This window comes from Lemur catta, chromosome 1 (genome assembly GCF_020740605.2).
Source record: "Lemur catta isolate mLemCat1 chromosome 1, mLemCat1.pri, whole genome shotgun sequence".
NCBI lineage: Eukaryota > Metazoa > Chordata > Mammalia > Primates > Lemuridae > Lemur > Lemur catta.
In genome coordinates, this window is record NC_059128.1 from 246,780,989 (window position 1) to 246,806,966 (window position 25,978).

The 25,978-nt window shown below is 35.4% G+C and overlaps 2 protein-coding genes and 1 non-coding gene across 6 annotated transcripts in view; all 3 read right to left on the minus strand.

The window, feature by feature from the left end:
• The window catches only part of NSUN3 (NOP2/Sun RNA methyltransferase 3), a 99,532-nt gene extending 78,960 nt beyond the window's left edge, over nucleotides 1-20,572 (minus strand). For both annotated transcript variants that reach the window (XM_045540438.1, XM_045540437.1), the window contains exons 1-2: nucleotides 20,510-20,572; nucleotides 12,866-12,975 (exon numbers count right to left, since the gene is read on the minus strand). In XM_045540438.1, the coding sequence (XP_045396394.1) occupies nucleotides 12,866-12,975; nucleotides 20,510-20,539 (140 nt within the window). In that variant the 5' untranslated portion in view covers nucleotides 20,540-20,572. The remainder of the gene's footprint in view (nucleotides 1-12,865; nucleotides 12,976-20,509) is intronic.
• The window catches only part of ARL13B (ADP ribosylation factor like GTPase 13B), a 72,111-nt gene continuing 66,474 nt past the window's right edge, over nucleotides 20,342-25,978 (minus strand). For 2 of the 3 annotated variants that reach the window (XM_045540433.1, XM_045540435.1), the window contains 2 exons: nucleotides 25,698-25,766; nucleotides 20,342-20,623 (listed from right to left, as the gene is read on the minus strand). In XM_045540433.1, coding sequence (XP_045396389.1) covers nucleotides 20,547-20,623; nucleotides 25,698-25,766 — 146 coding nt within the window. In that variant the 3' untranslated portion in view covers nucleotides 20,342-20,546. The remainder of the gene's footprint in view (nucleotides 20,624-25,697; nucleotides 25,767-25,978) is intronic. The other variant, XM_045540434.1, reaches the window with a different exon arrangement.
• Nucleotides 25,080-25,186, minus strand: LOC123631079. Its single transcript, XR_006732956.1, has one exon. It is a non-coding gene; the product is annotated as a U6 spliceosomal RNA (small nuclear RNA).

Genomic DNA, 25,978 nt, shown 5'->3' on the forward strand with positions numbered 1-25,978 from the left:
TTAAGTCAGAAATCAAAACATTCTTTGAATTAAATGACAAAGGTGACACAACTTATCAAAATCTATGGGATGCAGCTAAAGCAGTCCTGAGAGGAAAATTCATTTCCATAAATGCCTATTTCAAAAAGACAGACAATTTACAACTAGACAACTTAATGAATAGACTCAAAGAACTGGAGAAAGAAGAACAGACTGACCCCAAACCCAGCAGAAGGCGAGAAATTATTAAGATCAAATCAGAATTAAATGAAAAAGACAACAAAAATACTATAAGGGAAATTAATAAAACAAAAAGTTGGTTCTTTGAAAAGATAAATAAAATAGACACACCACTGGCTAGACTAACCAAGAGCAGAAAAGAAAAATCTTTAATAACTTCCATCAGGAACATGAAAGGAGAAATCACAACCGAAGCCACAGAGATACGTGACATTATCTATGAATATTACAAAAATCTTTATGCACACAAATTGGAGAATGAGGAGGAAATGGACAAATTTTTAGAATCACACAGCCTTCCCAAGCTCAATCAGGAAGAAATAGAATTCCTGAATAGACCAATATCAACAACTGAAATTGAAACAGCAATAAAAAACCTTCCCAAAAAGAAAAGCCCTGGTCCAGATGGGTTCACACCTGAATTTTACCATACATACAAAGATGAACTGGTGCCCATCCTACATAAACTATTCTTCAATATTGAGAAGGATGGAATTCTCCCCAACACATTCTACCACGCCAATATAACATTAATACCAAAACCAGGAAAGGATGCAACAAAAAAAGAAAACTACAGACCAATTTCTCTCATGAACGTAGACGCAAAAATTCTCAATAAAATCCTAGCAAATCGTATCCAAGTGCTGATTAAAAAAATAATTCATCATGACCAAGTAGGCTTCATCCCAGAGATGCAGGGGTGGTTTAACATACGAAAATCTATAAATGTAATTAACCACGTAAATAGAAGCAAAAATAAAGACCATATGATCCTCTCAATAGATGCAGAAAAAGCATTTGACAAAATTCAACACCCTTTTATGATAAAAACACTTAACAACATAGGCATAAATGGGACCTACCTAAAAATAATACAAGCCATATATGACAAACCCACAGCCAACATCATACTGAATGGGGAAAAACTGAAAGCATTCCCACTCAGAACTGGAACCAGACAAGGCTGCCCACTGTCCCCATTACTTTTCAACATAGTATTGGAAGTCCTTGCGAGAGCTATCAGACAAGAGAGCAGAATCAAAGGTGTCCAAATAGGGACAGAAGAGATCAAACTCTCACTCTTTGCTGATGACATGATGTTGTATCTGGAAAACCCCAAGGACTCAACCAAGAGACTCCTGGAATTAATTAACGAATTCAGTAATGTCTCAGGTTACAAAGTCAATACACACAAATCAGAGGCATTCATATATGCCAATACCATTCAATCGGAGAACCAAATTAAGGACTCAATACCTTTCAAAATAGCAACAAAGAAAATAAAATATCTAGGAATATATTTAACTAAAGAGGTAAAGGACCTCTATAAAGAGAACTATGAAACGCTAAGGAAGGAAATTGCAGAACACGTAAATAAGTGGAAATCCATACCATGCTCATGGATTGGAAGAATTAACATCGTTAAAATGTCTATACTACCCAAAGTAATCTATAGATTCAATGCAATTCCTATTAAAATACCAACATCATTTTTCACAGATTTAGAAAAAATAATTATACACTTTGTATGGAATCAGAGAAGACCCCGTATAGCAAAAGCAATCTTAAGCAATAAAAACAAAATGGGAGGTATTGATTTGCCAGACTTCAAACTATACTACAAAGCTGTGGTTCTTAAAACTGCTTGGTATTGGCACAAGGGCAGGGACACAGACCAGTGGAACAGAACAGAAAACCCAAATATAAAATCATCCTCATATAACTATCTAATCTTTGACAAAATAGACAAAAACATACTCTGGGGACAAGAGTCCCTATTCAATAAATGGTGCTGGGAAAACTGGATAGCCACATGTAGAAGACTGAAACAGGACCCACAGATTTCACCTCTCACAAAAATTAAATCACGGTGGATAACAGATTTAAACCTTAAATGGGAAACAATTAGAATTCTAGAAGAAAATGTAGGAAAGACTCTTACAGACATTGGTCTAGGCAAAGAATTTATGAAGAAAACCCCTAAGGCAATCGCAGCAACAACAAAAATAAACGACTGGGACCTGATTAAATTAAAAAGCTTCTGCACAGCCAAAGAAATAGTCATGAAAATAAACAGACAGCCTACAGAATGGGAAAAAATTTTCGCATACTACACATCAGATAAAAGACTGATAACAAGAATCTATTTAGAACTCAGGAAAATCAGCAGGAAAAAATCAAACAATCCTATCAAAAAATGGGCAAAGGACATGAATAGAAATTTTTCAAAAGAAGACATAAGAATGGCCAAAAAACATATCAAAAAATGCTCAACATCCCTAATCATCAGGGAAATGCAAATCAAAACCACAATGAGATACCACTTAACTCCGGTGAGAATGGCCTTTATCAAAAAATCCCAAAACAACACATGTTGGCGTGGATGCGGAGAGACAGGAACACTCATACACTGCTGGTGGGAATGCAAACTAGTGCAACCCCTATGGAAAGCAATATGGAGATACCTTAAACAGATTCAAGTAGACCTACCATTTGATCCAGCAATCCCATTATTGGGCATATACCCAGAAGAACAAAAGTCATTCTTTAACAAAAACACCTGTACCCGAATGTTTATAGCAGCACAATTTACAATCGCAAGGATGTGGAAACAACCCAAGTGCCCATCAATCCACGAATGGATTAGTAAACTGTGGTATATGTATACCATGGAGTACTACTCAGCTATAAGAAATAACAATGATACAACATCTCTTTGGTTCTCCTGGAGAGAGCTGGAACCCATTATACTAAGTGAAGTATCCAAAGAATGGAAAAACAAGCATCACATGTACTCACCAGAAAACTGGTTTCCCTGATCATCACCTAAATGTACATCAGGGAAGGATACCAATTGGATATCAGACTGGGATGGGGGGTGGGGGGAGGGGATGGGTGTATGCCTACATGATGAGTGCGTTGCACACCCTCTGGGGAATGGTCATGCTTGAAGGTGCAGACCCGGGGAGGTGGGGGGGGGGGGAGGGGATGGAGGTATGACTACATGATGAGTGCCAGGTGCACTGTCGGGAGAATGAGAACGGACGCGCTTGGGACTCTGACTCGGGGGGATGGGTGGGACATGGAAAATGTATATAACCTAAACTTATGTACCCCCATGATGAGCTGAAATAAAAAAAATAAAAAAAATAAAAAAATAAAAAAAAATAAAAATAAAAAAAAAAAAAAAAAAAAAAACTTGGAAAGAATTAACATCTTTATTGTATTCAGTCTTTCCAACCCTGACTACAAGGTTTGTTTCTCTATCTATTCACATTTTCTTTGCTATCCCTTAGCAAAGGTTATTAATCTTGCATATTTCCTTTTCAGCATATGTTTAAGAGGATTGTTAGTTTAGGAACATTATTGATTTCTGTATAAACATGTTAAATCTTGAAGAATGAGTCAAAATTATCCACGGGAAGAAATGAGAAAGTTAGTTTCTGGGCAAAGCCAATAGCACATGTACAGGTGAATGAGTGTGAGGAAGAACAGTCCATTTGGAAAATTAGTAGTCTGGTGTGGCACATGGCAGATTACATGGACCAACAAAGTGCTAGGATTACAGGCATCAGCCACCATGCCTGGCCCAGGCTGACTTTAAAGCCTAACAGCAGTGATTGATTCCCAAAGTGTGAGACTCTAGCAGTACACCAGGGGGAGGGGCAGAGAATTTCCAGCCTACAACTCACCCAGTACAAGTGGCCCTGACCTCCCTGAAGCAGACCTATTGCCTCTAAGGATGGAAACAACCTGCCATACCCTGCCCATAGAGCCAGCGGCAACAGACCAACTCACTGAAGGCACTACTAAGGCTGCTCAGGCTGGTGCTTCCTAGCCCTGTGAAAGCAAAGCTGTGTCTCGCAGCTCCCTCTGCACACACCTGCCACTGACCTCCAAGCCCCTCCCCACAACACACACACCACCCTCCCGTGCCTGCACTGGGTGGGCTGCTACCCTGGAGCTGAAAGGGCAGTGGCTACTGAGTCCAAAGCACTGAGGGATGGGCAAATAGCCCAGCAGGCAGAAGAGAAAATGTCTATTAGAAGACTCAAGGAGACAGTGCCCAGGAGGCACTCTACGACTCCTCCGAAGATTCAGGGTTAGTCTAAAGCTGCTCCATTTACTGGTCTTCAAGTCCAGAGGAAGTGCAAAGAACTGGGAGCCACAAGGTCAGTGACCTGTAAATATTTTACTAGTACATCACTGGTATCATTTTGAAAAAAACTGTGTACCCGCCAACACATTTTAAGTCAACATCAAAATCCTCATCATATGTGTAAGGAAGCTATTTCCAGCATACTGTAAAAATTGACATTTTTAAAATATAAATTATTTTTAAAAATGTACTCTGTGGAACCTAAGTATCAGAGAGGTTTTGATACCAATCATTATCCATATAAAAATTTGTGAACTGACTCTTAACAGATGAAAATTTTACTGTTCCTTTTCTTCTTTTATTTGCATTCTACTTAATATAACTTTATTCTATTTTTGTGCTTGATATCTTTTTTTATTACCCTATCATACTTCTCTGCCCCCCTACACATACACACACGTGTATATACTAAATTTGTTTTTCCTGTAGTCTTAAATCTCTGTGTTAAAATGGTAACTTCTGCATTCAGTGACCAATAATATCAGTACAAAATTGACTGAAACAACTTATAAATTTGATACTTAACATAAAAAGTAAAGATTGGTAAAAAATGGATCTCTTGGGTAGGCACAGTGTCTCATGCTATAATCCCAGCACTCTGGGAGGTCAAGGTGAGAGGACTGTTTGAGGCCAGGAGTTTGAGACCAGCCTGAGTGAGACACTCCCAACTCTACAAAAACTATAAAAATTGGCCAGGCGTGGTGGTGCAAACCTGTAGTCCCAGCTACTCAGGAGGCTGAGGAAGGAAGATCACTTGAACCCAGGAGTTTGAGGTTGCAGTGAACTATGATCAGACAATAAAGCAAAACTCTGTCTCAGGAAAAAAAAAAGAAATGGATCCTTTAATGAATTTTGGTTTCCATATATCCATGGAGGAATATTACTTCTAACTATATAATAAGCCACGGTTCAACATCAATTTTATGCTTATTTTGTATAAGATCTGAGAAAAACCTTCATTTAAATAAGTAGATAGAATTAAATATATTTTGTTATAGTAGTGTCTCCCACTTCTTTGAATCCTGAGTTATATGCACAAATCACTTACTGATCTATCATCAAAAATATTTTAAATTAATTATCAGCTGACAAATCAATTGGGGCTCCTTTGCTTTTATTGCAAGCAAAACTTGGAAACCACCTGACTTGCCACAGAATTTGTTAGTTATTCGTCATTCACGTTAAAAACCTTCACGCTGACATTCCAATAGTCTCTAACCCTGAGAGGTTTTGACACCCTCAAAGAATGCAATATAGAAGTTAGGATGGTAAAAATGTGCTCTTCTTTTTAAAGAGAGTCATGAAAAACTGGAGAAAGGTAGGTTGGAAATGGAGAATAAGTACCCCCTTAGGTAGAGAGGGGAGCAGAGTCGATACACATACATGAAAGAGCATACATGAAAGTTGACGATCTGGAAATTGTTTGCTGTAACTTGCCTATGCCTGAATTTTTCTTAGAAAGTCTTTCTGTGTCTTACTTCATTGTTGCTCCTACCTCCAACGTGCTAAGTCTATGCTAAGTCTGTATTGTCTTCGTGTCAACACTCATTCATTCTCTAACTGTACACTGTGTATTGACTATATAGGCATATCTATTTACTGATGATGATATAAAATGAGCTTATATTTAAATTTCTAAGAAACAAAAGAGAAATATTAATTAAAACAGACTAAAAGGCAAATATTAACTAAAACTGGACAGATGGTACACGGAAGTAACTGAACTTTGAGAAACAGTAAGTGAAGTTACACTAATATATCACAGTATATGTCATTCTGCCTGTTTATCTGTTTCCCCAACTTGTTTCTGTGGGAAACTTATTTTTCTCTGTTTCTTTGGCTAAGTACATAGCAGCCAAGGGGCTTAAGCCCCTGAGTAAATTAATAGAATCAGAGTTTGATTCAAGGATGTCTGGACTAATTGCTATTTTAACAAAGTTAAAGCATTAAAAAATTAAAATCTTGTTATGTTAAAATCTTGAAAAATTACATAATGTATCTGGATGTTTATTATCTGATAGAATGATTTTCATTCAACTTTTCTGTGACTTTATTCTCTTCTCCTACAATTCTATTTCCTACTCTACCTTCCTCTCTAGTGATGAGGATCATAAAACTCCTTTGATCTAGAAATTGCTAAATACAATTCATATAACCCTATAGATTACAGAACCAATTTAACACATTGACTGCCACATTAGAAAAAAAAAATTTTCCTTGGGGCCAGCCACAGTGTTCTATTATGAAAATAGAATAAAAACTTCCAAAACAAAAATGATCCTTTCTAATTTAATGAAAATTTTATTTTCATTGTTTTCTGTGAGTTATATGCAATTATATTGCCAGTATTAATTATAACAATAAGAACATCAACAAGATTTTCAGGAACCAGCTAGAGGGTTTTGCCCAGGGGACCACCCATCACGTAACATGTATGCTATAGCGTGGCAGCCTGTGAGTTGCCTGCACACCACACAGCTCCCAAGGTAAAGAGACATGTTGAGTTTTATATGCTGCATGAGGCCCTGGGCTCAAACTAGCATGAATTAAATACAACTCACATGGCAGTTAATGTGTTAAATCTCCATGGCTTAAAAAAATAGAAATCTTTGTTTGAACAGTACAAACACCCACATTTCTCTTTGCCTGTTTGTGGCTATGAGGTGAAAGTGAATATGTTGCTCTAATATACAGAGTTAAGCATACCTGTAAACAAAGGAACAACTAGCTGTTTTCTTTCAGTGAACTGAAGTGTTTGCCAATGAAACATTTTTCCTTTATGGCCTAAACCCACTTGCTGCAAAAAATAGGTTTCTTCTCCTCTTAGAAGCTTCTAAGGCCTAGTAGAGTATCTGGTTCGAAAACACAAATACAAGCAAAGTTCCCCCACCAAAAAATATTTTAGTGCTATTATTATCCACTAGAGGGTACTCATTCAACCATTTTAAAAGTCTGGTTTATAAATGAATAAATCAATTCTTGGAAATGCACCAAAGTATGTTTTTGAGCCATTGTATTTTTATTCTTCAGAGATTCTAACGATAAACTGATAGCTTCCTACTCTATTTTGGCAGTATTTCTTCCTTGTCTCTCACAGAAGGGGCATTTATGTCCAGATTTACTGTCTACACTACCTCAGATAGGAAGTTGTGAGTGAAGATTTGCTTCTGTTGGAGACATCAAAAGACTAAAAATATTGGACATATGGAGGAACTGTTCATATTACAGAATCTGTGCACACACTTCCAAGGCTGTGACTCGAGACCCTTCACAGCAGCAGATGGTAGAGGAAGAGGCATGGGCTCTTAACTCACAGGCCTGGATTTCCAGAACTGTGAGATAACCGGCAATTGTTCTAACTTCTAACTTCAAAAGGGGCTAAAAGTTACCACTTCATGGGTATCGCACAGATTAAGGTTGAAAACGTGTGTAAAAACAACATATGGGACAAAATAGGTATCTAGATACTAGTTCATTTCTCTCTTCCTTAACCACCCCACTTTATTCCCTTCACAGATTATGGTGATACATTATAGTTATATAATGTTTTTTCCTCTCTGTATGTGAACTCTGGGTCAGTGAGGACAGTGTTGGGTGAGTGAGGAGAGTGTTGGAATTAAATTAAAAAAAAAAAAGTGTTACAGATAGGCCAGACATAAATGTTTAATATTTGTTTTGCTTTCTATACAGTGAATGTAAAATTTCCAAAGTTCACACAGACTTACAATTAATCCACCCCTCATGCATATATTTGAAATGTGGATATATATAATCCATCTTTGTACCCTCAGTGCTTAGTAGAATGCCTGGTACATAAACACTGCCTAAAATGTGAATAAGTAGAAGACTTGCCCATCTTAAGGTACTAGTTTTTCAAGATCTTCCCTTCTCAGGAAACAGAAAAAGCAAGTTAGTAAATATGCCAATACCACCTTGAAAGAATTAAAACAGCTGTATAAACAAAATACAGTAGAAACACAAAGGACAGAACTAATTTTGCCAAGGGGCATATAGGAAGGTCTGATGAAGAAGTCGTTACTAGTAACAAAAATAATGCTAACACGTATCAAGGGCTTACTATATGTCAAACAATATTCCAAGCATTTTTTATATATACATAAGTATATATAAATTCATTTTATCTTCCTAAATGATTATAAAAGAGATACTATTTTTTCCCATTTTACAGATGAGGACAAAGAGACACAGAAGTTCAGTAACTTTTACCTGAGTCATATGCTACAAGATGCAGAGGTGGGATTGGAACCTACACTCTTAATCACTATACAGAGGGAGAAGGGAGAAGGGCATTCCTGGCAGAGGGAAAGCATATCCAGTCCCAAAGGCATGAAGGAACCTGCCTAGTTATGATAAGATTTTTAGTTCAAAGGTAATACTGTATATCGTAGGGGAGAAAGAGTTTTGTACTCAAGGAGTGGCCCAGTACGGCAGCACTGAGAAGCAGCATGACAGCGTAAGACAAACTCCATAGCTTTTCTAAGTGTGAGCTGTGCACCCTTGGGCAAGTTACTTAACCTCTTTGTGTCTCAGCTTTCCTATCTGTAAATGCAAATAATAACTACCTCAGAGGGTTGTACGGAAAATTGTTATTATTTACAATATTAGAATATTGCCTGGCACATAGTGCCGTAAAACTGGTTGCCAAAATAAGCAAACAGACAAATACTAAATGTGAGAGACTATGGCTGTTGCAATATGCCAGAGAAGAGATGATGAAGGCCTAACTAAATAGCAGCAGTAGAGATAAAAAAAAAAAAAAAAAAAAAAAGAAAGAAAAGGAGATCCAAATTAAAAGTTTCTCAGGTAGAAGCAATAGCATTTGGTGGAGGCAGGATAGTGGCGTGTGTTAGTACATAGTTAGGGAGTCTCCAAGATGACTCTCACTTATAACACCAGTTACAAGTTCAGAGGTCCCCAAGACCATCCTCAGGTTTGATTTTTCACCAGGACACACAGAACTCACTGAAAGCTATTATATTTACAGCTAATAGTTATGGTTTATTAGAGTAAAAGCATATAGGCTTAAATCAGCCATGAGTAGACTCATGATGCTGAGTCCACAAAAATTCAAAGCATGAAGATTCCAGTCATCCTCTCTAGTGGAATAATGGACAAGGCTAACTTTTCCAGGCAATGATGTGTGACAGTATGCATGGGAGTACTGCTAACCAGGGATGCTCATTAACATCTTGATGTCCAGTTTTTATTAGGCTTGGTCACATAGACATGATTGCCCATACAAGCTGACTTTTAGTCTCCAGTCTCTCTGGAAGTTGAGCTGACATCTGTGGTCCACAGTCCCCACCATAAACCACATTGTTAGATTATCACCTGTGGCCCAAGACCCCAGGTAAACAAAGACACTCTTATCAGGAAGGACATTACAAGGGCTCAGAGATCACCTCCCAGGAGCTGAGGGCAAATGCCAGACCTATTTTTCAGTAAGGTTTGTTCTTTACTATAAAGGTAGTGAAGGTAGGAGAGGAGAAAGGAGGAAACCATATCGATAATGATATCTTCACTTGAGATAAAATATGCTTCTGAGTCTGCCAAGTACGACAACTAAGTGAAAACTGTTTGCTATAAAACAGTTAGAAGTATGAAACTGTACCTTGGGAAGTACTGCACACCTTGAGAGCATATTCCTGGAAGTTTAAAGTCAGGCCACATGAATGGCCTTACATAAAGGCGACCATAGTAGGCAACAAGTAGAGCAAACACTGAACCAGGGTAAACTCCTGCTTAAAAGGGCTGCTCAGAGGATGACTGGGCAAGCAAGGTTATTTCAAAATAACAAAATTAAAATGTGTACTAAGTCTTCCCCACTACTATAGGAAACTAAAAATGTTGACTAAATTAATTTCTAGATAGGAAAAGAAAAGAAAAAAAAAAAACAAGCACTTAACTTTCCCTCAAAGTAAATAGGTTCCACAAGTGCAATATTGTGTCTTGCAAATAAACAGTTAAAAAACATATAATTCTGTTCTTATTTCCCCATGCCATCGTCCACGCTCAGACTGCTTTCTAAGCTGAGAAGCCTTTACTTTGTCTATGGCAAATTTAGCACATTTATGCAAAACTTAAATTACCATGAAAACCCAACAAAAAGGTAGATAAAGCCAAAGGCATAGCGAATTAAATGGATTTGAGGTTCACTGCTCGTTTAGGGTCAAATTAAGAATTTATGTCCCTCTGAGCACACTAAATAGAAAAAATAACTAATTAAAGAGTATGAGTAGCCAGATTACCATAAAGTGTATAGAAAAAAATACCTCTTGAAATATACATAAATATTTTTTTCTAAATCACATCCCAGGCATGAGAGGCAATACAGAAGGGTTAGCTGTGGGAGTTCTTGAGTCAGAGAACCTAGGCACAAGTTAAAGCTCTGCTATTTACTAGCTGAGTGAACTTGGGCAAGTTACTTAAACTCTGTGCTGTATCAGGTGAAAAATAGGAAACAAACTTCACAGGTTTGTTCTAAGGATCATGCAAGTCAGTACTGCCTGGCACATAAGCACGCAATAAGTGTTTTAGTTATTTGTATATTCTATTTGAGTACCTTTGCATATTGAAAGCCTCATAGATTTATTACATATTTTATTATTCAGTCCTTCATTGTGATAAAATATATTCATTTTAAAATACGGTTTTGAAATAAAAACCACAGCTATAAACTATGTTTCCACATTACAGTATTTATGAGTTTCTAAAACAGCTTAGTTGTCCTAAAATTATCTTAGAACTGTTAGGTTTTAGTCTGAAACTGTCGGTTCTTGGCACACTCGTGGCGAAAGAATGACCAGACACGCCAAAGTCAGGCAAGAACGAAAATGAGGTTTATTGAGGACAGAAAGATAGGATTTTAGGGCAAAAGCAAGACATAGGTTTACGGAGCATGGTACATACTCCACAGATGACGATCAGACCCAGTGTCACAGCAGGGCTAGCAAAAGGAAGGGCAAAGAGAGAGGCTGGATATAGTCTAGGTCCTATTTTATAGTGTCCAGATAGGGACCTCCCTTGTGGTTCAGAGGTCACCATGGAACCACTTTGATTAGACAGTTGTGAGTCACATGACCTGAGCCTTAACTATGCATGTGGGTTTTAGGTCACTTTCTGGATTTTTTGGTACCCACGTGGCTTGGCCTGTGGGCTACAGTCCTCTGCATTCTTTCGCAGCTGGCATGCCAAGTTCTGATTAGCAGATTTGTAGTGTATTCCCTCCTCCCCAGGTATGGAGAATTAGGGTGGGGCAGGACCAAGATAGGGGCAAAAGCACCCACTTTCATCCCTAGGAGACCCAGAATCCCTCAGTATCTATCTCACAGAACCATCTCACACTTTATGATCTTTATTAGCCAAGACTTCATCTCTTTATTTTAAAAAATGCTTAAAGGTGTCCTTTATAAAGAAGAAATGTTTATCGAGTTGATCCAAAAAGAGAATAACAAAACCATCTGAAAAATTATCATCTGGACCAAGTCCTAGATACTACCTGTAGCTATGTAACTTTTTTTCCCCTGAGCAAAATGTATGGGGCTTTTGTCCCTAACTTCATGAGCAATGCATCCACTTTCCTCAACCTAGAACATCTGGTTCTTTTGCCAAAGTAACTCCCTACAAGTCACCAAGACCTGGTTTCTCCTCAGGCCTTTGCTGGCACCTCAGGCTTTGTTAAATAAGGCAAGGCCTACTTCTATTATTAAATATAATACTTACAAATTAGCAATTTACATCTTTGGGACCACACCTCTTCATTCTCCCCCCATGAACACCAACTAGACTGCATGAAAAACGGACATGGGGGACTATCTTGCTCTGTGTATTCCAGGAGTCATTATATACCATGTCAGGCACTAAGTGTCAAGAACCCATACAGTAACATTCTGACCAACAGCAAAACTCATCAAATATATAAAACAAATTTCCCACTTCCATGCTTAAATGTTTGTTTTTATAATACATTTAAAGAACTTATGTATGTATATACGTGTGCATGTGTTCAAAATATAGCCAGCCATAGACAGAGAAGAAATATGGTTAGCAAATAAAGTATGACTTTAGCTAAGATAAAGGAGTGCTGGCTTTATTGTTGTATTATCTTCTAAATTTCAGAAACTAGTCAAATATCCCAAAAGTTTTAAGATTTTTCTGTTATAATTCATTTTCTCAAACTGCTGGGCATTCTTGTTTCAAGGATGAAAGCAATTACTACTGAAGGCAAGGGAATAACAATTTTTGCTATCATTACAAAGTCATCTTTCTTCCCTTTCTATCATCCTATGATTCAATCTTTTTAAGTATTTCTTAGTTCTTCCTTCCTACAGCCTCAGTAGGAAAAGAGCAACCGGGTTTAGATTCCTTTACTGTTTATTCTCTGGGCCTCTCTCCTCCATAAGTTTACATTATAAACTTTACTTTCTCTGTACTATCATAAAGCTTCAAAAGATGAATTATACTAACCTTACTGTATTCCAGGCATCTCCAAGTTCTTTGGAATATTGTTTTTCAAAATGATCCAACACAACTTTGCAAATCTGTTTTGTAAGCTTCCCCTCTGATTTTCCTTTCAGCTATGATGATAAGAAAAAGTTGCTGACACACAGATATTATTAAAAATTTATTGAACTTCAACATTAGCACAGTCTTTATTTTTTTACCATAAGAACACTTTTTCAAAGGATTACTAGTTCTTGAAATAGGAGCAATACCTTACTTGTAATAAAATTGTATTACGATGAGCTGCATACTTATGAAAAAGGACGGTTTCTCCAAATGAGTATTGGCCAGTGTGAAACAAAAGTTAAGGCAGAATCTAGTGGTGCTAAGGAAACTGTGCCAAAAAGAACAAAATTAACTCTAAAAGGTTACTGTAGACGTTAACATCAAGGGAAACTTCGTGAAAGGTATATAGGAACTCTACTCTCTTCCCAACTCTCCTGTAAACCTAAAATTATTCCATATAAAAGTTAATTTAAGAAAAAAGTCACTCTAGTTTACTCTTGACATTTCCCTACAGCTGTTTCATTTATCCATTCAAGAAAAGTGCATCGAGGGGCTACTACGTAAGACAATGTTCTAAGCTTCCAGGACTCAGCAATGACACACAAGACAAATTCCAGCCCTCGAGGAGCTGGAGGAAGCATTTAGAAGTCTGCAAGCTGGGCTGAGGGGAGGGGTAACCCGGGCACGGAGGAGAGTCCGCGGTTGGAAACGCTAAAGAGCAAGCGTCAGCGCCCTGGACGTTACTCCAGGGCTCTATAGAGGAGCCAAGGGAATCCAGATAACCGCGAAGGTGCGGCCAAAGGTGAAGTTCCCCCGACCCGTCCCCCTCCCCCACCCCTCGGCGGCATACAGAAGTATCTGGTTCATTCGGAGGAGCCCGGCCGGGCCCCAGGCCTCACCCGGGTCAAGATCATCTCGCTCTGAACTTCCAAACTAGAGATCTATAAGAACTAGCACCAAAAAGGCGTCCAAGAAACCGAAAGAACAGCTTGACTTCCGGGATCCGCGGAATTCCGCTTCCGTTCTCACTTTTCCGGTTCAAGTTGTCGCGAGATACTGCTTTGCCTGCGCTATGGAAATCTCGCCAGAGACTTAACTCCCGCGAGAGACACACGCGAAGTTACTTTGGGCGCCTGATGGGGGCTGGTGTTTCCGAGCCCGCGGAGGCAGCGAGCGAGGCTCTGGGGGCTGGGGCCGGTGGCTGGGGCTGTGGGCGGCCGCAGCTTGGGCGCCGCCCGGATCGTAGACCTTCATACTTCGTGCTGAACTGTCTCAGTGTATGGGGCTTGATAAAAGAACGAGCCTTTGGGCTATGTTTATATGATGATTGTTTTAAAATGTTCTCAAAGACAAAGCTAGTTAGTAAATAATCTGCCAAATCTTATGACCCTCTTTGGCCCAGATAGTACTCAAGGATAAAAAGGTGAAATAAGTCACATGTTTTTCCAGAAGTAGCCCATGGGGATAATCTCTTCCTCCTAATGGGGAGTGTTACGTGATTAAATTGCAATCAATACACACGTAAAGCGGTTAGCACAGACACTAGGGAACAGTAAACCCCAAACGTGAGCTGCCGCAATTTTCACTACCAGGATCGTTGCGATGATCGTCATCACGTTCTGATACCAAATGCCTGAAGACTAAAATGCCTTTCCACACTAGCATCCCCATTCACCTTTACATGAGCAATGTTAATGGTTCTTAGGAAGGTGTTTATTACACCCATTCTGATAAGAATAGTTAACTTGCTCTCTTGGTGTTATTCTTTAGTAACTACCCCTTGTAGCAGCAATCAGCGGTTTATCATGCACACAAAAAAATTCAGTGCTTAATATGGTCTCCGATATTCAATTAGCACCGTTTTGAGTTGGCCCTTGACGCTCAGAGTATCAGTACAGGCATATGCAATAAGTACAAGACTCATAACCATGTAAAAACATGTCTTTACCACTAATGTGATTTGAAGCTTAATACATTTAAACAAGTTTCCCAGTAATCTAAAAATGCATATTAGAATTTACATTTGGTGACAAAAGAAAATATTAGGTATTAAAGAGTGAAATGATGAAATACATGTCATCTGTTGGATGTTTGTGGAAAAGTTAGTCTACCTTTCAGCCTCTACAATTTGATATTTTATAAATTTATTTTTCTATGCTCATCACAGAATGTTACAATTAATGAATTAATACAGTAGTATTTGCAATGTAAACATGTAAAAGAATTTTAAGAAGGTAGTAAAAATCTATACTATATTTCTGAGGGAAAGTCTGTTTACTTGGAAAGAGGTCGTATTAATTCTATAATATTGTTTTGTGACTCTTAGCATATTTCTATCTTGTGATTTTTTTTTTTTTTTTTTTTTTTTTTTTTTTTTTTTTGAGACAGAGTCTCACTCTGTTGCCCTGGCTAGAGTGAGTGCCCTGGTGTCAGCCTAGCTAACAGCAACCTCAAACTCCTGGGCTTAAGCGATCCTACTGCCTCAGCCTCCCGAGTAGCTGGGACTACAGGCATGCGCCACCATGCCCGGCTAATTTTTTCTATATATACTTTTAGTTGTCCAGATAATTTATTTCTATTTTTTTTTTAGTAGAGACCTCAAGCGATCCACCTGCCTCCGCCTCCCAGAGGGCTAGGATTACAGGCGTGAGCCACCGCGCCCGGCCTATCTTGTGATTTTAAATAAACATCTTCACTCATGAATTTTTGTCTCCATTTTTGATATTCTGCTTATAGTTCCTAATTATGCCCTCAGTTTGGGTAGGTTTTCAAATCTTCCTAGTTATTTCTTTTGTAGATTACCTGCTTATGCCCACTGATCTATAGGTGTCTTAGTGCTATTTTGTTTATATTTGTATTAGAGATGTTAACTATGTCACATTTTAAAATACTTTCCCAATTTTTCTTACAACCATTTGACTTTAAATGTGAAAATATTTTAAACTTTTATGCATTATCAATTGAGTTTGTTATCGATTCCATTACTTTTAGGCTTATAAATTTCATCCCACAGAGGAAAGCCACTTGCTTCTTTACCCATTTTTTTAAATAGTTTGATCTTTTATACTTAACTCCTTCATTAATCTAGAATCAATATTTGTGTATTATGAGAATGTTAATGGATTTACTCCCTTACCCCCAACCCAAATAGCTACTGAAGAATAAACAAAGCTCTACATTGAGTTTTAGGAATAGAAACTGTTATTAATGGAAGCAGACTTGTTTGAAACCACTGCAGACATGAAATAAGAAATTGAGCTGAATACTAGAAATAACATTTTTTTACTGGTAGTGTTAAAAAACCAAGCAGCTTAATGAAGACTTAACCTTCAGGAAATGAATTCTGACATACTGAAGCAATTTTATTGTAAAGTTGGTCGATATAAGAAGTGTTTCAGAATAAATACACTTTACAGACCATCCATCTCCTAAACTAGTTGTTTTATGAATTTTCATATTTATGTTAAAAAATGTCTCAAAACCCTTCATGATCATATAGAGGTTTATGTGGTAAAAAGGTAAGGGCTGGCTTTTTAGTAAAACAATCTGAAATCAAGAGATCCCTTAGCTCTTTAAATTATATGGCAGAAAAATTCAACGGAGGAACCTGTGATCCAGAGAACACAGCATAGCTATAGGCAATCTTGGGCTTAAGCTTCAGGTGAGGCTTGCATTTTATTAAAGTTTAGGGGTCCAAAGTAGTATGTACAAACTCCAGCACACAATCTGCTGCAACTGGAAAGTAAATATAACGACTTCTATTTTTATTAAGTTTTGTCTCATCTTTTAAAATTAATTTTTAGGGGGTAGATTTAAAAATATACATAGTACAATAGAACAAGTATGTAACTGTTATGGGCTGAAATTTGTCCCTCCAAAATTCATGTTAAAGCCTTAATCCCAAGTACCTCAGAATGTGACTATATTTCGAGATAGGGCCTTTCAAGAGTTAAGTTATACAAAGTCATAAAAAGAAATCTGAACACACTGAGAGACATCAGGGACAGTGTAGAGAGAAAAGGCCATGTGAGGACACAACAAAACAGTGGCTATTTTATAAGCCAAGGAGAGAGGCCTCAGGAGAAACCAAACCCATCAACACCTTACCTTAGTCTTAAGACTTCCAGCATCCAGAACTGTGAGAAAATATATTTCTATTGTTTAAGCTACCCAGTCTGTGTTATTTTGTTATGGCAGCCCTGGCAAACTAACAAAATAACTTAAATATAAATGTATATTAAACATGTTTACTGATAGCAAGTATTATTATAAAAATTTGGAAACCACTGATTGACTTACCTAAGTCATAAATTCTGTGTCCTCAGTGGCACATGGAGGAATTTACAACACAGGCCCTAAACAGACAAATGATTTTTTTCCTATTTTCCCTTAAATTATAAACTAATCTCCTTCATTAAAGGAAATTCATTTCTGATTTCTTACTTTTTCTTAAAAAGAGGCATCTATTATTCTGTTTCCACAAAGCTGAAAGAATACTGCTATTATATTTTGATAACCTATACTGTATTTTGTTGGAAATTTTGAAATATCTGAGTTTGTTCCTTGGATCAGCTAGAATATATTTCTTGATAAATTAAATAATCAGTATTAGCAGAATCTCAGTTGCAAAGCATATTCCACCAAAAGAAAAATTTAGCAATTAAAGCCAAGAATGATAAAGTTTATAACCTACTGCTTTATTTGTATAAACAGTTTCACTTTTGAACAGCTTTTGTCACCTAGAAGCATTTGATTTCTTTAGTTGGAATGGGAGAAAGTGAGTAACATGAATAGAATGGCATCCTGAACTAAGTATCAAATCAAAATATTGTCATAGTAAGAGAACACTTACTAAGAGATCAGCTGCAAATACAATGGTGTATTCTATAGGTGAACTGCTCTTGGCTATTCACAGGTTTTAGGTTTTACATATTAAGGGAATTCTAGTCTTTCATTTGGTACTTAAAAGAGCACTTAATGTTAAACTTGCAGAAAATATGGCACTTAATTTATACAAAATTATAAATTTGCTTCCCCCACTATAAAAATTAACCAAAATTTACAAATAGTTTGAAAAGTTGAAGAAAATATACAACCAATAACTCTAAAAAATTCACTGTTAGCATTTGGCAACATTTCTTTCTAGTGTTTCTATGCACAGTTTTATACTTGATATCAATTACATACAATATTGCACATATAGCATATACATATATATATTTTACACATAAAGGCATATGTGTCAAAGGATTATCTTTTAGATAAATAAAAATATCTGTGGACCAGTAGCTTTAATAAAAGACAGACATCGAATATCTAGAATCATATAGTAAAATGTTATTTTTCGTTGTGTTTAAAATCACATTTTTTCCTATATAAAAATTTGGATGGAGAAAAAAGTTTTTCATGTAAAATAACAAAAAATGCATTTTAATCCACTGATTTAGACTATTTTCCAAAAATCATATGAAAACATACTTACCTATTTTATAACCCAAACAAAATCATTTCAATGCACCAAATGAAAAGAGAAATGAGATATTAGCATAAATTATTTTTATTGTGTGAAAATGTCATAATTCATGATGATTAAAAATGTAGCATATAGCAAAATAGGTATTTAATTGTTAAAATCCACCTGGAATTACAGAACATGTTTTAAAGTATTTTAGAATGCTTTAAGAATACAAATTAAATTTTTTGAGAGAGCTACATAAAACACTAATTCCATTTTATAATATATTTAATTTCAAAATCATTTTTATTTGTTTTTATTAAATGGAATCAGTAAATACACTACAGTAAACACTGATAGGAAACACAAATTTTAAAAACATGTTATACTCTCAAACTAGGTAAATATTAAAAAGATGGTAAAAATATGAGTTTTGTTTAAAAATTGAATAAATGTAAATATTACAAAAGGAACCAAAAGGTTGTTCAATTTTCCCTCCAAAATCCAATACAAAATTTACACACTGTCTTCTTGTGTTGCTTTTCATCACATTTCGGCCACCTATCAAATTTACATTGTTGTGAGTTTTATATCTGAAGTAGAATGCCTTTTACTCCCTCAGTGTGGTAGGTAGGTCCCACATACAAACTCCAACAAACTATACGATGCTGACTAGAGGAATAAGTGACCTGATTAATGAAAGTTCAGTGAGTTAAAAAATGTGAATATAATGCTCTGAAATAAAATTTTAAAAGTAAATAATCATATTAAACTGCATTAAATGTACTTCTTAATGTTATTGTCAGATACCAGTATATGTCTATTGTCAGTACAAGTTACCAGAAGCACCAATCTTAACAAGGTGATATAGAAATCATTCCATTTACAGAGTTTTCACCTTGATATAAAGATATGTTTTCAATTAAATATAACATTATGAATCTATTATTCCAAATATAAATCTAAAAGTTTGTCTAAATGCCAGATTAATAGAGAATCCATCCTATGGATGCCATTCTTAAGTGCAAGAGAAGTGTTATCTTTCTAAATTGAGAAACTATTTTGGAATTATTTCTTTACAAAAGTAATTCTGAACCAATATTTTTATTGCTTATTGCTTTAGTACTCAAGCTATTTCCCAGTTGTAAAACACAAGTCTTTGGACCTGCAGTAGCTTTTTCAGTCTTTTTGCCTTTAATTTCAAGGCATGAAAGAATTACAAAAACCTAAAAGAGTCACTGCATCTTCTGACAGAACAAGGGAGCACCTTGATCTCTGAAAGTATCTAAACTTTAAAATATGGGTTTATTCAAACTTTTAATAATGTGTCACAGAACACATTTTGATTAATTTAAAAAGCATTTGGGTAAAAATGGTATTTCAAGTCTCTTTCGTTTATTAAGATCATTACCAAAGAAAACAACAACAACAATAAAATGAACTTTCTCCTTAGGTATTGCTTTTCAAATCGCATATGTTAGAATAAAGATTTGAGAATCTACTATTTTAAAAAGGTATTATTTTTAAATTAGGACAAATTAGGATATACACTTCAAGAACAATGTTATTAAAAAACATACCTGAAGTCATATAAATATATCCTGTTTTTATAGTTCATGTCTATCAAGTAAATCAACTCTACTTTCCAGACACAATTTAAACAAAGCATTTATAGAAAAGTGCACAATCAATATCATAGTAATTAAAATTCTTAAAAATTTTAGAAAAATATAAAAATAGTTAAAAATTTAGGTTATAAATTCCCAGAAGTTCCCCTTACACGTGCATGTATTTTATAAAAAAAATGTTTAATATATAGAAATACAGACTATTAAAACAAATTGTAAAGAAAGTATACAAAGTCCATTGGCTCTTTCTCTGAAGAAGTTTTCCTTCAGGAATATGCTCATGAGTGGGGATGTGCACACCAAAGACACAACACTAAATCTTTCTAACTTGGTCCAAATGCTCATCCCATCTACTGGCCATTTTGCTTTCTTTCTTTTTTAACCATGAAGAATATGGGTAATTATCAAGTGAGATCCTTAACTATTAATCTCCTCACTGAAATCACTATGGTTATCTTGCCCCAGTCAACAATGTTCAGGGTTTTTCTTCTTTTGAGAAAAAAGAATGTCCCAGTTCACCTTGCTGATATTAAGAGAGCTCATCCACATGACTTGGCTATGAAATCACATCATGAGCATCACTGTTGGGTCTCTGTCGCACAGCCAGGGGAGGCAGCGGCTTCCCATAGAAATCTACATAAAGAAAGGAAACCAAAAGCGTAAAACAGTTATGGTAAATCAAGATTTTTAACACAGTTCATTATTTTCCAACCAACACCTTTAAAAAAAGTAAGACATTCTAACTTAGCAGGTGAGACCATGGGTGGGGAAGATAAAAAAAAAAACAGAATCCAAGAAAACTTTCACAAATTCAAAACACAATCACTCAGGTAAATTCCTAACTGTAGATTAGAAATTAATCTCTACTTGACTTAATAAAAAGCTGTACCTAATGGATACATTTATTATTATTTTTGTTTCTAATTATACATTCATACTAGAACAGAACAAATGTAAAACATGGAACCTGTTGCTAATGTCCTGATAAGTCCATTCTTTGTTCTTATCCAGTGGCTGTTACTTTCAGGTATTTTAGGAGAAGCATTCATTAATTATTCCTGTGTTCTTGTTAAGTTGCAATCTTTTAAAATAACACTTCAATATAGTTCAGTGATTTGGAGAATATTTTTTGAAAAGTCTTATTTTGTCCTTCATAATAAATTTCTATTCCTTAATTATCATAAATTGGCTTATAAATTATTATTATTATTTTTTTTTTGAAAAAGGGTCTTTCTCTGTTGCCTGGGCTAGGGTACAATAGAGTGTGATCATAACTCATTGCAGCCTCAAACTCCTGGGCTCAAGCAATCCTGCCTCAGCCTCTCGAGTAGCTGGGACTACAGGCAGGTGCCATGACACCCAGCTAATTTTTCTATTTTTTGTAGAGCTGGGGTCTCACTCTTGCTCAGGCTGGTCTCCAACTCCTGGCCTCAAGCAATTTTCCCACCTTGGCCTCTCAAAGTGCTAGAATTACAAGCGTGAGCCACCAGACCTGGCTAGCTTATAAATTTAATGGCACACGTAAACCTTCAGTAAGTACTTACTTTCTGATCTGTCACCTTAAAACTATTCTAGAAGCATAGGTGTTCAGGATCACTTAAAATAAATATACAGAAAATGTGTTAGGGGAAAATGATTTTTAAAACCATTATAGATTCAAAGCAACTACTAAGCTGCAAGGATAGCCTAACAAATCTTAATATAATATAATGCTATATCACAATGAATTAAAGGTATGGGTTTCAAAGCTGGACAGACCTAACTTCAAATTCTGATTCTGCCACTTAATAGCTATATGGCCTTGGGGTATAGGTTCCTCAAGCACAAAATGAGGATATTGTTGCTCATCTCATAAGGTTATTTGGGAGAATTAAAATGATGTAAATACCTAAAGTGATTAGCAATGTGCCAGGCACATGGTATATGCAGTTATTATTATAATTTAAATGATAAGAGATACTTAATTATTTTGATAGACTTAAAGTATACACTCTCTAATTTCTTGAATTCAAAATTAATAGAATTTTAATATAAAGCAGAACTCACAAACTAATGTGAATGTTTACGAATAGGTTTTACTTTTGCAATTTAAAAATATCTTTTTAAAAAGATAAATAAATATATATGCAAGAAATCTCTTCTTCCCTCCCAGGAAATTAGTTTACTTCTGCAGTTGATTTTGTTCTATTTCTTAGGTAGAAAATCAAATCATTTTATACAAAGTAGGTTTCTTATTACCTTAATCATAGAGGATATAAGTTGATCTTAGGAGCTACCTAAAATGACCAACTTAATTGCCAACACACATTTTTAAAAAGGGTTTCAAATGTTTTAACATGAAAATTGAAGAGCAGTAAAACTACACACAAAATTTTATCTTCCTTCATAATTTTCATATTCTTTAGTTTGTGCATTTGGTATTTTTTACCAACAGAATCTTTGATTTATTTCTCATAATGTATAATACATAATATATAACATACTTTTGATAAAGTACAGATTGAGAGTATTTACAAGCGAATATAGATTCTCTTTTTAAGTCTCTTCTCCAAATACATCTGTCTTACCTGTTACACTGAGCAAGCTTTGCAAACAATAAAGCAATTAGAAATGTAGAATCAAATTGCTACCAAGGTAAATGTCTGTAGTCAAAGTACAAGTAAGTCTCTGCCTTATAAATTCACAATATGACTATAACAAATTGTTTTTCAACTCAGAAAATTTTAAGCTAAACCAAATGCAGTCAATTTTTAATTATTCACTCTAGTTCATCATGTATGTGTTGTCTACTTGCCATCAACCTTATATCAGTATGCTTCGGAATATAAATGCAAAAAAATATGTACAAAGTAAGGAAGAGGATGCAATTATGTAATTGGTACCTATCAGTATCTCAGATGAAAATCTCATGACAACTCCTAAAAACTATTTAATGTAAGCTTTTTGTACTAAAATTTTACATGTATTATACCTGCTTTCTTCTCCAATTAATGAAAGCAGAGTTGACTGTACATTTTTTAACCCAGGTGAGGTATACTTTGACCTAGAATTTATTGGAAAAAAATAATAAAAATATTTTAAAACTTGTGAAGTTACAGTGTTTGCTCTGGGAAGCTAAAGTTTGATACATACTTAAAATTAACTGAAATATTAGAATATAATGGTCTTAAACTGAACTAATTTACTGTAATTCTTTCCTAGGAGTTCTAATTTAAAAACAAACAGAGCAAAGAAAAAATTTTTTTAAGAAAACCTTCTCAGCCCATTTTCAACTTCTTCTTCCATTTACCCTTAACTGTGATGTTCCTCCTGAATGCTCCCATCTTCTTACTTCTTCCTCTGAGTACTGCAACAACCTCCTAACTGCGATTATTACTGCAGGTGTGGTCACCATCAAGTCTGTACTTTACATTGTGACAAAAATTATTTTTCTAAGCTGCAAATCTAACACACTATTTTCCCTTTTAAAAATGAATAGTATCTCTTAAAAAATTATAGCAAGTCTAGATACCTTATCATACATTTGAAGCCTTCACAATCTGACACTAAGCCTTAAATCCACTTTCAATACCCTCTATAAAATTTCTCTTTCTTATCCACTCTATGCACATGAACCTAAACTCCAGTCACAGGTAACTTCATGCTATTCTTCAAATAAACAATATTCTGGCCAACCTCTCTACCTTTGAACAGTCTGCTGCTTCCACTGACTCTTCTCATTCTTCAAAGACCCAGGTCTAATGCCACCTTCCCTAACTGCCCACACAGCTTATGCACAGTCCTCCAATTGTACACCATAGAACTTACTGTCATATATGCTGTAGTAAGATGAAGTATTATCTTCTCCATTAGATTAGGACCTCCACAAAGGCAGAATGTGTATCTTACTTATCTTGTCATTACCAATGTTTTAGACACTGCTAATTACAAAATAGTTGCTTACTGAATGACAGTAAGAGGAAAAAAACTGTCATATTAAAAACATTTGTTCTACATATGTATATGTATGTATATATAAAAACACACACTAATATTACCTAGTTTTTCCTAACACAGTGAATATTTAAATTGACAGTGTATTCTAATGTACACAAATTCACTAAGAGTTAACAGGAACTAATGTACTATAGTTTATATAAACACCATGATGTAAAGTCAATAAACCAGAGATATGTGATTCCACTGGAAATAACACTTCAGTAATTCTGATGTAATCTAAAGACAAACTTTTCTGCCTTTAGAAATGTGAAAAAAAAAATCAGATGATTTTCACTAATGATTATGAAGAAATATTTCATTATAGATCTACAGAATTCTGAAAACAAAAGCAAATAGCAGATTTATATTTATGTACTTTTTGAATGAAAATATTTTATATAGTTTGATATAATTTCAAATTAGATGATAATGCTTTTCCCAAGATTAAACTTCGTTTTTCCTAGTAAGTGATTTCCTTAGGAAACCAAGTTCTAGATTACACAAACACAGAGCCATCAAAAAGAGAATAGAAGGACAGGTGGGGTGGCGGAGGCAAAAGGATTGTTTGAGGCCATGAATTCAAAACTAGCCTTTGCAACATAGCGAGCGACCCTATCTCTACACAAAATTGAAAAATTAGCTAGGCATGGTTGCACTCATCTATTGTCCTAGCTACTTGGGAGGCTGAGGCAGGAGGATTACTTGAGCCCAGGAGTTCAAGGTTACAGTAAGCTATGCTTATACCACTGTACTCCAGCCTGGGCAATAGAGCAAGACCCTGTCTCAAAAAAAAAAAAAAAAAAAAAAAAGGAATTGGATGTTCTCAATAGACAAGTTTATTGAGCTACAATTCTATGTAATTATTATTCTTTTACATTCTAGAAATATTTTATGGAAACAACTTAGACTGATGGTCTGTAATCATGACTACTGCCTGTTTTAGAAAGCAGTTGTCTACTATTTCTAACTGTCCTTTCTCGAGTTTTTGCCTCCTGGAGTTCTAATGCCATAAACTAGCTGGACTATAGCTTATGTTAATTTTATTCAAAGTTGTTCTCAACTCAGTAAAGCCTTTAGTAACTTACTTTCTGTTTATTTTTTTTTTATTTTGTTTTTTATGGAACGTTTCACGAATTTGCGTGTCATCCTTGCGCAGGGGCCATGCTAATCTTCTCTGTATCGTTCCAATTTTAGTATATGTGCTGCCGAAACAAGCACCTTACTTTCTGTTTAGCTGAACTTTATTTGGGTTACTGATTTCAGCTCTAATTTTACAAACTGTGTTGATCTTTACTTCATTTTAATATTCAGCAGCTGTGTGTCTTATGAATAGAGGGAGAAAAATTATGTGGCATTATCATTGAGTACATTGAGCGTATACAATACACTGCGGTTTTTTGACACTGTAAGTATAACTGTCTCATATTTAAATTGCTTTAAAACATTTCCTTTTCTCAATCACTTGTTTAAATGTATCATACATAAACACAAGCTATGATTCTTTTTACCTCTGTATTCTAAGGTAAACATCAAATCAAATTATATGGAGGTAAAAGCCCACTTAAGAATAAAAAATTAAAAAAAATTAAAAAGGAAGTATAATAAAAAAGGATGGCTGTGGATTTGAAAGGCTTCCAAAAATAAAATATAAGTTTGTTTAAGTTATGAGGTAGAGCATAGTGAATGTAATATGTACACATGATATTTGAAACTGATCCTTTTGCATTACCATTATGACGTGTTTCACCAAGAGGCTCAAGTTTTGGAAGTCTAGTGACTTTGGGGGTTCCCCAGCCAACTAAAGAAAAAGAAAAACATTTAAAACACTGTTAAACAATGTCTCTTTAGGTCTGTTGAGAGGATCCCTCCCTTGACAGGAAGTGTACAGAACACTCAATGTCAATTCAAATATACTGAATGACAAAGTACTACATAGCCATAAACTCGTTTTAAATCAGTTCTATTTAAAAATATAATGATAGGCTGTTAACATCTGTTTTAAGTTTTCAT